We start from the raw sequence: 13,094 nt of genomic DNA, 5'->3' as shown, positions 1-13,094 counted from the left end.
AAGGATCCCCCTCCCAAAGTTAAACCACCAAACCTGCTCGTGCATGTTCCCCTGCGCTGCCCCCGACCCTGCTCCTCACCTGAGCGGGATGTGCTCTTGCAAAAGGCAGAAGACGAAGAAGAAGACGGTGCCTAGGGCGAGAGTTTTCATTCCTCGGCCAAGCTGAACCCCCCTTCTCTGGGTGCGAAGAGGAGCTGCTAGGGGACGCAGGGAGCCCGAGAAGGAGAGCGCACCCCCCCTGCCTCATCACAGACATGTCCTCCCCCTCCTCCGCTGGACTCTCCTCTCCTGCTTCCCCCACCCCCTGCCTCGCTGCGAGCGCCTGGAAGTCTTCTCCTCAACCCAAAGCTGCCAGCCCAGGGCTCCTAGCGGGCTGCGCTGGGGGGGGGGGGGGGCTGTGGCCAGGGGTCGCTCTCCGGAGCCTGGCGACTCTCGGTGGGCAGGCGGTGAGGAGACCCCCCTGCCCGTATTGTGGAAACAGAGATATAAAGGCGCAGCCCTCAGCAGCTGGGAGCGGGGTGCAGAGCAGCTCAGCTGTGCTGGGGAGGCGCTCTGGGGGAGCAGAGGGGTCCGATCCAGCCTGCAGCTGTTTGATCCGGGGGACTCCCACCTGGCAGCTTCCCTCTCGCTGAGCTGGAGTCCTACCGCAAGTGCCAGCGCCGCTCGCTAGCCCCGCTTGGAGAAAGCCAGGGCGGAGGAGCTGGGCGTCTTCCCGCTGCCAGCTTCCTGGGGGATGGGCGAGGCCAGTCCCGCAAGTGCTTTAAGCAGCCCTCGCTGTAGCCTAGTTCTGAAGCACTTTGCTGCCGGGGCAGGATCTCTGCCCGCTCTCCGCCTTGAGCTGCGGGCTCGGCCTCCCCCAGTCTAGCCCTCTTCCTGGGAGTGCTCCATGGAGAACTGCACAATGCAAGACTGGCAGCTGATGACATCAATCTAACCCCCCAGGGTCCAACGTGTTCTGGACTAGAGCCGCTGTGCTCTACTGCAGAACCCCCAGGACACAGGACTTTCACTTGCAGCCCCCTTCTCTTTCCCTTTCAGTTCCTTCTCCTCGGATTTCCTGGCACTTTCCTGCTCATCAGCATTTTCCTTCCATCTCCCTAGTAAGGCCAGCCCAGCAGCTTGGTTTGGGCTTGGAGGGAACGACTCCCTTCTGGCTACAGCACAAGACCGGCTGTCAGATAATCTAGGGTCAGATCCTGCTCTCAGACACACCACATATACACCAGATCTCTGCGGGAGAATTTGGTCCTTGGGTTCTGGTCCTAACCTTTTATATGAGTTTGGGCAAGTCACTTCACCTCTGTGCTGCTGTTTCCTTGGCTTGCCCAGTTCTTATTGTTTAGTTCTTTCATTAAAGTGCCACTGGGAATACTGGAAACCACAGAAAATCCGCTCTGGCCCTGGATAAATGAAACCCAAGGTCACGCGGGGCCTGATCCAAAGCACATTGAAGTCAATGGAAATATCCCTAGGGTCCTGACTGGGCATTGGCTCCGCTCCATAATGCCTGCTAGCATCTTCCCTTTCGAATGGCACAATTTCCATCCCATGAGTCCAGATGGTCGCAGATTTCAAAAGCACGTTGCTGTGTCTGTATTAGCTTCTCTTTCTTAAAAAAGCCAAATCAGGGATTTTGAAAGCTCCCTGCTGAGTTTCGGGGTTTTTTAATGAGGAAAAATGAGCGATAGATTCAGAAAATGTAGAACTTTGTCTATAGTTTCCTGTGAGGGTTTTTTTTTTTTCCAGTGAAAAGGGGAGAAGTGTAGTCCGTTAGCAAGGATCACTTGATTCAGAGGCAGGTTGCTTGGGTTCTAGTCCTATTGCATCCACTGATTTGACATCTAATCCAGGTCAAGTCTCCTATAATTGTTTGCATTACAGAAGTCTAAGAAGCCTCAATCCAGGTTGAAGCCCCACCATACCAGGTGCTGCACAAACACTTAGTAAAATACAGTTCCTGCCCCCGAGAGTTTACAGTCTAAATATACATGGCAGACTAGGGGAAAGGAAGTAGTATTATCCCCATCTTACAGAGTGGGAAACTGAGGCACAAAGAGAGGAACATGATTTGCCCCAGGCTGCACAGAAAGCCTGGGACAGAGACAAGCATTGTACCCAGCTCTGTGGACTCCAAGCCCAATGCCTTACCAACAAGGGCCATGTTTCCTGTGTCCCTGTTTCCTCAGCAGTAAAAGGGAGCTAAAGCTTACCTACCTCCCAGGAAAGTGAGTGCTTTGAGGTTCTGAGTCAGCCGGTGCTGTACAGAGCTCAGCAGCACGGAAAATAATCTCATGCAAAAGGAAAACGTCAAACATACAAGCATGGAAATCAAAAGGGAACTCTAACAGCCACTGAAATGCTGTTGGGGCTTTTGGAGGTTAGGAGATAGGCTGGAAGTGCTACAAACCTGGCTCCTGCCCCAGTCAGTATCCGTGGGACTTGGGGGAGTACTAATCAGGGCACACGTGGCATCCAGGGTGGGTGATCTTCTTGGACAGTAAAAATGAGCTGCTCTCCACCAGGGCAGCTGCTCCCCAATCGTCCCTGCCTCCTAACTTTTAGCCCTTTCTGTGTAAACAGTAAAAGACACCCATGCACAGCCCAGCTGTGCAATTGAAGCTCCTAGCATTCTGCAGACAACAAGCACCCGGAACAGCCAGGGCCCTGCCTTTCTCCTTGTACTCCCCAGGCCCAGCCAGTGAGCCAGGGCGTGGAGGGCTGAACGAGCAATGTTCTGACCCCTGGGAAGGGAGAAGGCTTGCTGCTACTCAGGCACTCACAGTGGCCAGTGCTCTGGATGGAGCTGTATTCCTTAGTAACAAAATTCTCCAGGAATAGCCCCAAGCCCTGGCAGGATCCCGCTAGCGGACTGCAGGCTTTGGGATCCTTGCTGTACTTTTGTGCAGAATGGGATCCAACCTTTCTTGGAGACAGCCTTATTAAAAAAGTACTGGAGCAATCGCCAACAACAGTCCCAATAGTAATAACACTATTGCAAACGGGCGCATTCCAGACTATCACGGTAGGATATTTGTCATATTCTATTAATAAAGGGAGAGTCAACACAACACGAAGATGAAAGGTTCTGACGGGGGCAGGAGGAAGAGACAGAAGAAAGCATCACACCTCAGGGCATGCACAAAGGGGGGTAAGCAGGGGACCATCCCTCCCAAAATTGGCAGGGGCACATAACTCGTCCGGCCCCAGGGCTGTGGGGGGCACAGAACATGCCCCTCCAAAAGCCATCAATTTTTTATTCCTGCACAGACCCCTGTCACCCCTACAAAAAAATCCCCATAGGGCCAGATCCTTAGCTGATGTAAACCAGCCTAGCACCACTGTTTTTAACAGAGTTGTGACCATTTAACCCTCCTTTGTTAGGCTAGACAAAAATTGGCTTCACCCTTTTTTTAGGAGTATATATCTTTAATCCAGGCAGGTACATGTACGGAGTGCCTAGCTAACACCGTTTAAAGTGGTTGAGTGATGAAACCCCTGAAAAACAGGATTTCTGGAGGAAAGGTTATCAGGGCACTTAAACTATGCTGCCGTGTGAACCATTGCTTCACAATCAATGTGGTGGTGGTAGTGTTATGGCAGGGAGGAGGTGGTTGGATTTGATCTCAATACATGGCTGCGAACAGTTCCCTAGAAACCTCCTCTCAGCCGTCAACCCTGCTCTGTGGTTCTAGGCTGCTGGGGACCTGGCCCCATGCACCTCTCAGTTTTATTTAAAAGGACGGGTGCATTTTTTATTCAAGCAGTGATTCCAGGGAGACCCCGAGGGCAGAGCCACTCTGTGCTGGCGGTGTGTTTATTTGACCTGGGGGAAATTACAGGGAGTTTAGCTGCTTTCATAGTGCCGCGCAGTCCTGTTACTGAATGTGCTAACAGGGAGGGCAAAGCCTCTGTGTGTCTCTGAGGAGCAGGCCGGCTCCTTCTGCTGTGTTTTGGGTTTTTTCTTGCAGGTAATTTTCTCTGTTCAAGGTGATTCCGTTCTCCCAGCCAGGCTGTGGGCTAGGGCTTTAGGGCCGTGGAAAGCAGCGTTCACACTGGAACTAGGCTTCAGCACTTGGACAGCGCTCAATGCTCAACGGCATTTAAGGCGATGCGGCCCTCAGAGGGATTTCCATGCTTGTGTGCTGGGGGGTCAGAGACTCAGCTCCCAGGAGGGACTAAACGCCTGGCAGGAGTGGCCCCTCACAGAGCACTTAGGGTCAGATTTTTGAAGGTATCTAGATCATTATTCCCTCAGTGCACTGGGCAAATGCTACTCTTTGTATGGGATGGCACGCAGGACCCCGTCAGGAGCTGGGCCTCGTTGGGCCAGGGGCTGAATGATCTGTGGTTGCAGATACCGCACCCTGTTTCTTCCCCCTTTCCAACCAAGGCTGGAAGCAGTTTGGCCTTAGTGTAGTCAGACTCACGCTGTTTTCCACACCCACTGCAGGAAGCTCGCTCGGTCCTCTCCGTCCGCCAGGCTTGCTTTCTGAAATGGGTTAGCTCTGATCACAATAGCAGCCAAACCACTTTCCAGCCCAGCTGAGGGAAGACACCCATTCTCAGCCACAGGTCATTTTTGTAGGGAGAGAGGATTTAGGCGCTAGACCTAGGTTGGAAATGCTCAGCCTGAGAGACCGGCTTCAGGACTTAGGTATCTCGCGGGCTGGACCGGATGTCTGAACAGTAGGGATTTCTCAGGCTCTTCTGAGCTCAGAGGGAGAATTAATTTGAAGGGGAAGCACTGGCTCTTGCTAGGGTGGGATGATACCAAGTTTGATCTGATGTAACACCTTAGATCCAGGGGGATCCTGAAGAGACAGCTCATTGAATAAACCATGGTCCAATGCCTAAACCTTTACTAAGGAAGAACTCCCACAGGCTGCAATGGATGGAGGACAGAGTAAAAGTTGGGCAAATTAAGAGACCCTTATATATCTCTTATCTAATCTTTCCGTAAGGGGCGTCGGCCATGCCAGTTACAGACCAAGACAGAAATTGAGAGAGCTCTGAGGTGGGTGGGTTCTGGTGTGGGATACTGAATGGACGGGGAGCTCAGCCCCAGGCCATCTCCACCTCAGGGGATTGTTGTTATGTATGTTTCCTGCTCTTTTCAGAACATGCTGCTGATAGCAATGTTTCCATACTGCCTATGAGCGGAAGGCACAGGAGACAGGTATCATGTGCATTTCAGGTTGGAAATACACTTTATGGGTGCATTTTGTTTTCTCCTCTGACTTGAATTCTGATGGGCTATCCTGCTATTTGCAGATTGCAAACTGCTTTTGATATCTAGTACTAAGAGCAATTCCCTGACTCTCTCAAAGGAAGCAACGTGTATATGTCACTATTGCCCTCCACTGAGTGGAATGGGAACTGCTCTGCTATGTGTCATAGATCCTATATTGCTACTAAGTAATGTAGATTCTCCTGTAGTTCAAGTGCTTTTAGAGAAGGAGGTGCTGACTTCTGTTCCTGCTGCTGCTATGAAGTTCTGCGTGTGTGGAATAGTGAGAACCATGAAGTCCTAGATGATCACAGATTTGTTATGGCTTTTAAACAAGCTGTCTAAGCCGTAAATGTTTGTCCCAACCAGAGGGGGGAAGAATTCCAGTACCAGATCCCAGCTTTGCTCGGTGCACGCACATGCACACACACTTTGGGGAACGTTGTGATTCAACCCTTGTCCTATAATAGATTTAACTGGATGCCTGAATCCACAGACCCCCTGAACTTTGGGGATTCTGATCTGATTCCAAATTCACATTTACACACAGGGCCCCATCTCTAAAATAAATGGTGTTGAAGTGTCAGGCAAGGACGGCCCCAGAGTTAAGCCTTACCCACCACTGAAGTTCAGCCACCTCTGGGGCTTGGATGCACATGGCTGAATCAAAAGGGTTGGAGTGGGAGGGGAGGGCTCGAGGTAGGTGCTTTGAGTATTGCAGAGGATGACAGAAGCATGCAGTGAGAATTTCAAATGGCTTCAATTAGAGTGTTCCCAGCCTGAGGGAGCTGAGCTTAGAGAGGAGCGAATGTAAGCGCAATTTACAAGGCAGCTCTTTCAGATAGCTCAGGCTGTGGAGAAAGTTCACGGAGACCCTTATTCTAAGTCACATGGCACCAGACAGCATTTGGAATGGCCCCAGAGAGGGCAAAATGAACAGGCAAACCACAGACAGGATAATGGCTATGCTATTAATCAGTGGCAGAGACAGATGCTTCAGGAGAATCTTGGCTTATTTTAATTAAATGTCAGAGTTGCAGTCATAATACAATTTCCTTCATAGATTCATAGATTCATAGATTATAGGACTGGAAGGGACCTCGAGAGGTCATCGAGTCCAGTCCCCTGCCCGCATGGCAGGACCAAATACTGTCTAGACCATCCCTGATAGACATTTATCTAACCTACTCTTAAATATCTCCAGAGACGGAGATTCCACAACCTCCCTAGGCAATTTGTTCCAGTGTTTAACCACCCTGACAGTTAGGAACTTTTTCCTATTGTCCAACCTAGACCTCCCTTGCTGCAGTTTAAACCCATTGTTTCTGGTTCTATCCTTAGAGGCTAAGGTGAACAAGTTCTCTCCCTCCTCCTTATGACACCCTTTTAGATACCTGAAAACTGCTATCATGTCCCCTCTCAGTCTTCTCTTTTCCAAACTAAACAAACCCAATTCTTTCAGCCTTCCTTCATAGGTCATGTTCTCAAGACCTTTAATCATTCTTGTTGCTCTTCTTTGGACCCTTTCCAATTTCTCCACATCTTTTTTAAAATGCGGCGCCCAGAACTGGACACAATACTCCAGCTGAGGCCTAACCAGAGCAGAGTAGAGCGGAAGAATGACTTCTCGTGTCTTGCTCACAACACACCTGTTAATACATCCCAGAATCATGTTTGCTTCCATTCATCTGTGGTTTCTAACCTTCATCAGGGTTTCTAACAACCAACCCCACAACTCTCTTCTCTGTACCCACCCAGCCCCCTTTTACAGGGTCACTCCGAGTAGGTGACACCATTGCCTGCCATGCAGCGATATTCTCCTGCCACTCTGAAACTGGACAGTCATAGCCACTGAGGAGTCTTGATTAACGCCTTGTTAGCAGAATGCTGACTCTTGGAGAAGGTTAGCTATGGAACAGACATTGCCCCTGTGCTAAATGATTCGGAGTCTATCCTGGGATAACAAGAAGCTGCAGTGCTCCTAAGAGCTAGCTGTGGCACACGTTGCATTGGCCAGATGTTGCTAGCCATCGGGATGTTCCTGATGAATCCAATGGCCAGTTTTGCAGAATCCCCCGGCCCTGTTCAGGATCTGAGTCAAAACCCATGGAAATCAATGAGGGTCTCTCCATGGACTTCAATGGATTCTGCATCAGTCCCTCAATAAGAGAGATGCTACAGCTCAGTCTCTTTCATTCAGGCTCAGATTAACATTAGAGATGGGCCCAGAACCAGACTCCTGGGGCTGAACGTTGGGGTGTCCCAAATCCAGACTCAAATCTCAGTTATGCAGCAGGAGCCCATCTCTAATTAGGACTCACAGATGCAATTGTGGAAAAGATTGTGGTTCCAGAGCACCAGCCACCGGAGGGGTCAAATCCTCCTGAAACAATTCATGCTGCATGTAAATCCCTATTGAAACAATAGTAACCAATTGCAAGGGCATTTCTGTGCAATGGCAGGTGACAGTTGGTTAGGGACTTGGTTTGCTTCTTTGCAATGTATAAAGGAGATCTTGTTTTGGAAGGGCTGTATTTCACATTAGGAGCATGTAGACTTTCCTGTCCATAGTATGTATATGGCCCTTGTTACCATAGGAGCTGAGCACCTCACAATAGTTAACATATTTACCTGTACCACATCCCTGTGGCATCAGGAAGAACCATTATTCCTATTTTACAGATGGGGAACTGAGGCACAGAGAGACTAAAGGGCTTACCCGGACAGAGCAGAGAACTAAACCTGGGGCACTCATCTCCTAGTTTAGTGCCCTAATCACTGGACCTCTCCCTTCTCTCTGTTTTATTGGAAGACTGAGATTTTATCACCAGAAACAAAAGCTGGACACCTGTGTCAGTGAGAGGGGGAAGGATTCTGAGGCAGAGTGTTTAAAATGCCGTTTTGAGTTGATTTGGTTAATTATTTTAACCCAAACTCCTAATGAACCTTTGGGAGGAAAGAACCTCATTGTGAAAGGTTCAGTGCCTTCACTGTACCCCAGGGCTATGAAAGCTCCCTCTGCTGTTTCATAGTCCTCCTAGGACTTCTCCTCCAAAACTGGAAAAACCAACTTGATATTATGCATATCTCTAAGGAAAACCAACAGATATCTACATCACAGAAGAGGAAAAAAGGGCATAGGTCCCCAATTATTTCCCTTCCCCTGTCATTCGTGATAGGCTGGAAGGGTGGTGGGCTTCAGCCACTTGGCCACTCGGGCTGATCTCTAACTACCTAGCTCTGCCTTGCTGACAATCTCTAATAAATCATGACATTATTTTAAAAAGAAAAGAGGAAAAATGTGTTTGTGTCAACAAGTCCGAAGCTGAACATCCTGCTGCCATGGATACGATGATCTCATTACAGCTCTTGGTCAGGATGCTGCTCAGACTTGTGTGGGTTTACACCTGCATTACCCCACTGACCTGATTTACACCACAGGAGGAACAGAACAGGCCCAGGGCTGTTCTGAGCCATAGAAGACTGGCCTAGTAGCCAGTGGCAAAGCAGGACTTTATTCTTACTGTTCCGTTAGGTTTGTAATTATCCTTCAGGACTGCTGCAGTGTGATGTGAAACACAGGCCAGAATGCCCTGTGTCTCCCATCAGATCCCAGCTTAAAAGCAGTACAACAAACCTTTGCCCTTCTCTAGTGCCTCTCAGAAGAGGATCTGGTGCACTTTACAGACATCTGTGAGTCTCACAACATCTTCCAGACTCTCCACATAGGGAAGGAGAATACTTTTAGCCTCATTTTACAAGTGGGGAAACTGAGGCAGAGAGGTGAAACGACATGCCAAGGTCACACAGTGAGTTGGTGACAGAGTCTGGGGTAGAATCCAGGGGTCAGATTCTCCTTTGCTTTGCCTCTTGTGGCCATTTCCACATGCCCTACACAATGTAGTGGTATCACGGTGGGAGCATTTTATACCCTCACTACACCCATTTTGCCTAAGCGTAAATGCACAATACCATACAAGGTGCAAGTTCGGTGTTTCCCCTGTGCTCACACTGTAGCACATGAATACAGCCTTAAGCACAGAGCCATTTGCTGTCTTTTCTCACCCCATGTGAGGGAATCCCTGGGTTAGGTAATAGCAAGTGACTTCTCAGTAAGCACACATTTGAGCAATCCAATAGGGTCACGGGTGTAAAATTAATGTTGCAGAAAAAGAAGTCCTGGAGGCTGGTTGTGGGTTTGTTTGTTTGTTTCTCTTTCCCTTTGCTCTCTGCATGTGCTGTGCTGGGGCATTTATTTCTTATTTATTTTCCTGGTTTCTCAGAATTGTGCTGGTCTCTGTGTTTCTCTGAAGAAACAGCACAGATATGCTGCGTGCACCTTAACGTCCCAGCCTGGGTAATAATAAATAATCCTAGTGTAACATACTGATGAGTAAGTGCTTCCATACAGAGTAATTGCTACTTTGCCTTCCTAGTGGATCTGAGGCTCTTGCAGTGCTTTGCACATATTTATTAATGAATGGGGCCTCGCAATGTCACTGCAAAGTTGGTTTCATCCCCCATCTTTCAGATGGGGAAACTGAGGCACAGAGCGATTAAATGACTTTGTTCAAGATCACACAGCGAGACGGTGGAAGAGCCAGAAGTAGAATCCAGGATTCCTGACTCCTAATCTGATCAATAAATCAAAACCTCCTCTCTCCTTGGGAAGGAATGGTCCATCACCTGTTATTAAATGTGTGTGCAGTACAGTTATATAATCTCAAATATGCATAACTTTTAAACCTAAAAATTCCTCTTTCAATGTATTCCTTAAAACCATATCCTGTCCCCCCACTCCCACTACAGCTCCTTAGCAACTCTGAGATTTCACAGACATGGGAGATGAAGCCTTGAACTTTCTCACAGGTACAAGAAAAGAGACCTTCGGCTAAAAAGGCAAAGGCTCCAATTATTTTAGATTAGCCCATCCAGTTATATTTAGCCAGGAGCCAGATACACTATGTAAAATTCAACAGTCTTCCCACAATGTTAACCTAATAATGCCATTTACCAAGAATATCATTCCCTGATGCTCAGTCCTAGCTTAGCCATGCTGCTCCACCAATGGGTCTCTGCGTTGGCTCATTTCACAAGGCCCATTGGATGCTGGTAGTCAAAGGCATTCATTCTCCATGTTAATACACCCTGGCCTTCCTCCCCATCCTCTTGCTCCACCAGCGGGCCCAGATATTGATTATTTCTTCTTCTCTGTATTACAGTAGAATTCAGAGACTGCAGTCAAGGTCAGGGCACCATTGTGCTAGGTGCTGTGCTCAAAAGGGGCTAGTGATTTTGGGTGCCCAGCTGGAGACACTTTGCCAGGATCTAGTTTTCGGAGGGAGGATGCTGTGATGGGGTGTCCACCCCACACAAGGCCTGGAGTGGCTAACGGGGCCAATTAACTGCCCAGCCTGAACCTGGGAAAGGAGACAGGGAGCAGGGATTTAATTGGAAGAGGATCAGCTGGGCGGAAACAGGCAGGGCCTATATAAGCCAGGAAGCTAGCAGCAGAGGAGGTGGCAGAGAAAGAGTCTGTAGTCACACCCTGGGAGAAGGGAGGGAAGTCTGGGGCTGTAGGCAAGTAGCCTACAGTTACTCCCTTGCAAATACAGACAAGGGGGAGTGCCGGAGGGGCAGGGGCAGCTCTAGGCACCAGCAAAGCAAGCACGTGCTTGGGGCAGCCCATTTGCAGGGGCAGCAGGGATCCAGCATGGGAGCTGAGAACCAAGAGGGGGCCCTGGGAGCTGTAGTTCCTTGGTTAGCTCCCTGCCTATAGACCCAGCCCTGGAGCAGGGAAAAAACTACATTTCCCAGCATTCCCTTGGCCACTACTAACAGAAAAGAGGGGGAGGGAGTGAGGTAGCTGAGACCTCATGCTGCAGTGAATAGGGTTACCATATTTTGTGCCTCCAAAAGGAGGACACTCCACGGGCCCCGGCCCCGCCCCCAGCCCCGCCCATGCCCCCCCGCCCCAACCCCACCCCTTCCCCAAAGTCTCCGCCCCCTCCCCTGCTTCCCGCGAACATTTGATTCGCGGGAAGCCTGAAGCAGGTAAGGGGGGGAGTGGGGGGAGGAGGCGCGGCCCAGGCTGGCCCCCCCGGCGTTTCCAGCCTGGGTCGGCTCGGGCCCTGGGGTGCCGGCCCCGGGCCTGGCCCCCGGCTGACCACCCCCGGCCAGCCCAGCACCGCCGGCCCCCGGCGGCCCGGCGCACCCCCCGGCCGCCCAGCACCGCCGGCTCCCGGCAGCCCGGCGCACCCCCCAGCCGCCCAGCACCGCCGGCCCCCGGCGGCCCGGCGCACCCCCCGGCCGCCCAGCACCGCCGGCCCCCAGCGGCCCGGCACAACCCCCGGCCGCCCAGCACCGGCGGCCCCTGGCCCCGGGCCAGCCCCCGGCCCAGCGGCGCCGGATTTTCCCGGACATGTTCGGCTTTTTGGGATTTCCCCCCGGACGGGGATTTGAGTCCCAAAAAGCCGGACATGTCCGGGAAAATCCGGACGTATGGTAACCCTAGCAGTGAATGGAGAGCTGCACTGTGAGTAGGGATACCATATTTTAACATTCAAAAAATAGGACACTCCACGGGGAGGGAGGGTAGCCCCACCCTACCCCCATCCACTGCCTCCCACAGAAACCCCAACCCATCCAACCCCTCCTGTCCCCTGATCACCCCCTTCCAGGACCCCTGCCCCTAACTGCCCCCCAGGATCCCACCCCCTATCTAAGCCTCCCTTCTCCTTGTCCCCAACTGCCCCCTCCTGAGATGCCCCCCCCAACTTCCCCCCTAGGACTCCACCCCCTACCTGTCCCCTGACAAACCCCCGGGACTCTCATGCCTATGCCTATCCAACTGCTGCCTGTCCCCTGACTGCCCCCCAACCCCTGACCCATCTAATCCCCCCTTCTCCTTGCCCCGACTGCCCCCCCCCCGAACCTCCGCCCCATCCAACCCCCCAGCCCCCTTACCGTGCTACTCAGACCAGTGTGTAGCAGTGCCAGACACATTGCTACATAAAAGCTGCCATGCTCCCCCGCAGAGCCACAGCTCCCTCCCCCTCCCCCCCCCCCCAGCACCTGCCTTCCAGATTTGAACACCTCAAAATTCAGGAGTGCTCAAGCTCAGTTTGGGCAGCTGTTACTTCATTTCTCCCAAATCAAATATACTGATCCACTGTAACTTGCTGTAGAAAAAGTAGGATAAAATTGAGCAAGAAATGCTTCCCAGTGGTTACTAGGACTGGAATTGCTATTTTCAACAGCCATTGCCTTTTTTGTTTGTTTGTTTGTTTAAAAGTAAGACAGTGATATTGCATTGGCAAATTCCCCATAGAAAGACAGGGAGGAACAAAAGAATAATAAAGACCCCTCAACTTTTCTTCATTTATGTAGGACAGTCTTATAATATGCATCCAGATATCCTCCAGTCACACAAGCTGAAAATTGTTCCACTTTACTGCAGTTCTGTAACCATATGGGAACCAATTCTGTCTGTGTTCTGTGCACATCTAAAATTCCTGCTGAATGACCTGCCCTGGGAGCGAGTTACCAGTGACCCAGGGCTGCGGCGGAAGGAGGGTGCAGGTGGGGGGGGGAGAGAGCCCAGGGCTGGGGCGGCAGGAGGTGTGGGGCAATGGTGGGGGGAATGAGGGAGCCCACAGCTGGGGCGGCAGGGGGTGTGGGTGGGGGGAAGGAGCCCAGGGCTGGGGCAGCAGGGGGGTCCGGTGAGGAGCCCAGGGCTGGGACGGCGGGCAGCCAAAATTTTTTTTGCTTGGGGTGGCAAAAAACCTAGAGCCGGCCCTGCAGAGAGGGAGGCAAGGCTCAGGGGAAAAGCAGCAAGGCATGGGGTAAGTCAGACCTTGGCTGCTGA

The 13,094-nt window shown here is 51.2% G+C and overlaps 1 protein-coding gene across 4 annotated transcripts in view; it reads right to left on the bottom strand.

Annotated features, from left to right (window-relative positions):
* The window catches only part of LOC101932104 (glycine receptor subunit alpha-4), a 41,227-nt gene extending 40,266 nt beyond the window's left edge, over positions 1–961 (bottom strand). For 2 of the 4 annotated variants that reach the window (XM_065556449.1, XM_065556451.1), the window contains exon 1: positions 80–960. In XM_065556449.1, the coding sequence (XP_065412521.1) occupies positions 80–150 (71 nt within the window). In that variant the 5' untranslated portion in view covers positions 151–960. Of the gene's footprint in view, positions 1–79 lie in introns of all 4 variants that reach the window. The other 2 variants (XM_005285665.2, XM_065556452.1) reach the window with 2 other exon arrangements.
* Positions 962–13,094: the final 12,133 nt, after the last annotated feature.

Source organism: Chrysemys picta, chromosome 9 (assembly GCF_011386835.1).
Source record: "Chrysemys picta bellii isolate R12L10 chromosome 9, ASM1138683v2, whole genome shotgun sequence".
In the NCBI taxonomy this organism is placed as follows: Eukaryota; Metazoa; Chordata; order Testudines; family Emydidae; genus Chrysemys; species Chrysemys picta.
The sequence above is the reverse complement of the archived record's forward strand: the minus strand, read 5'-3'. Positions and strand labels throughout refer to the sequence as shown.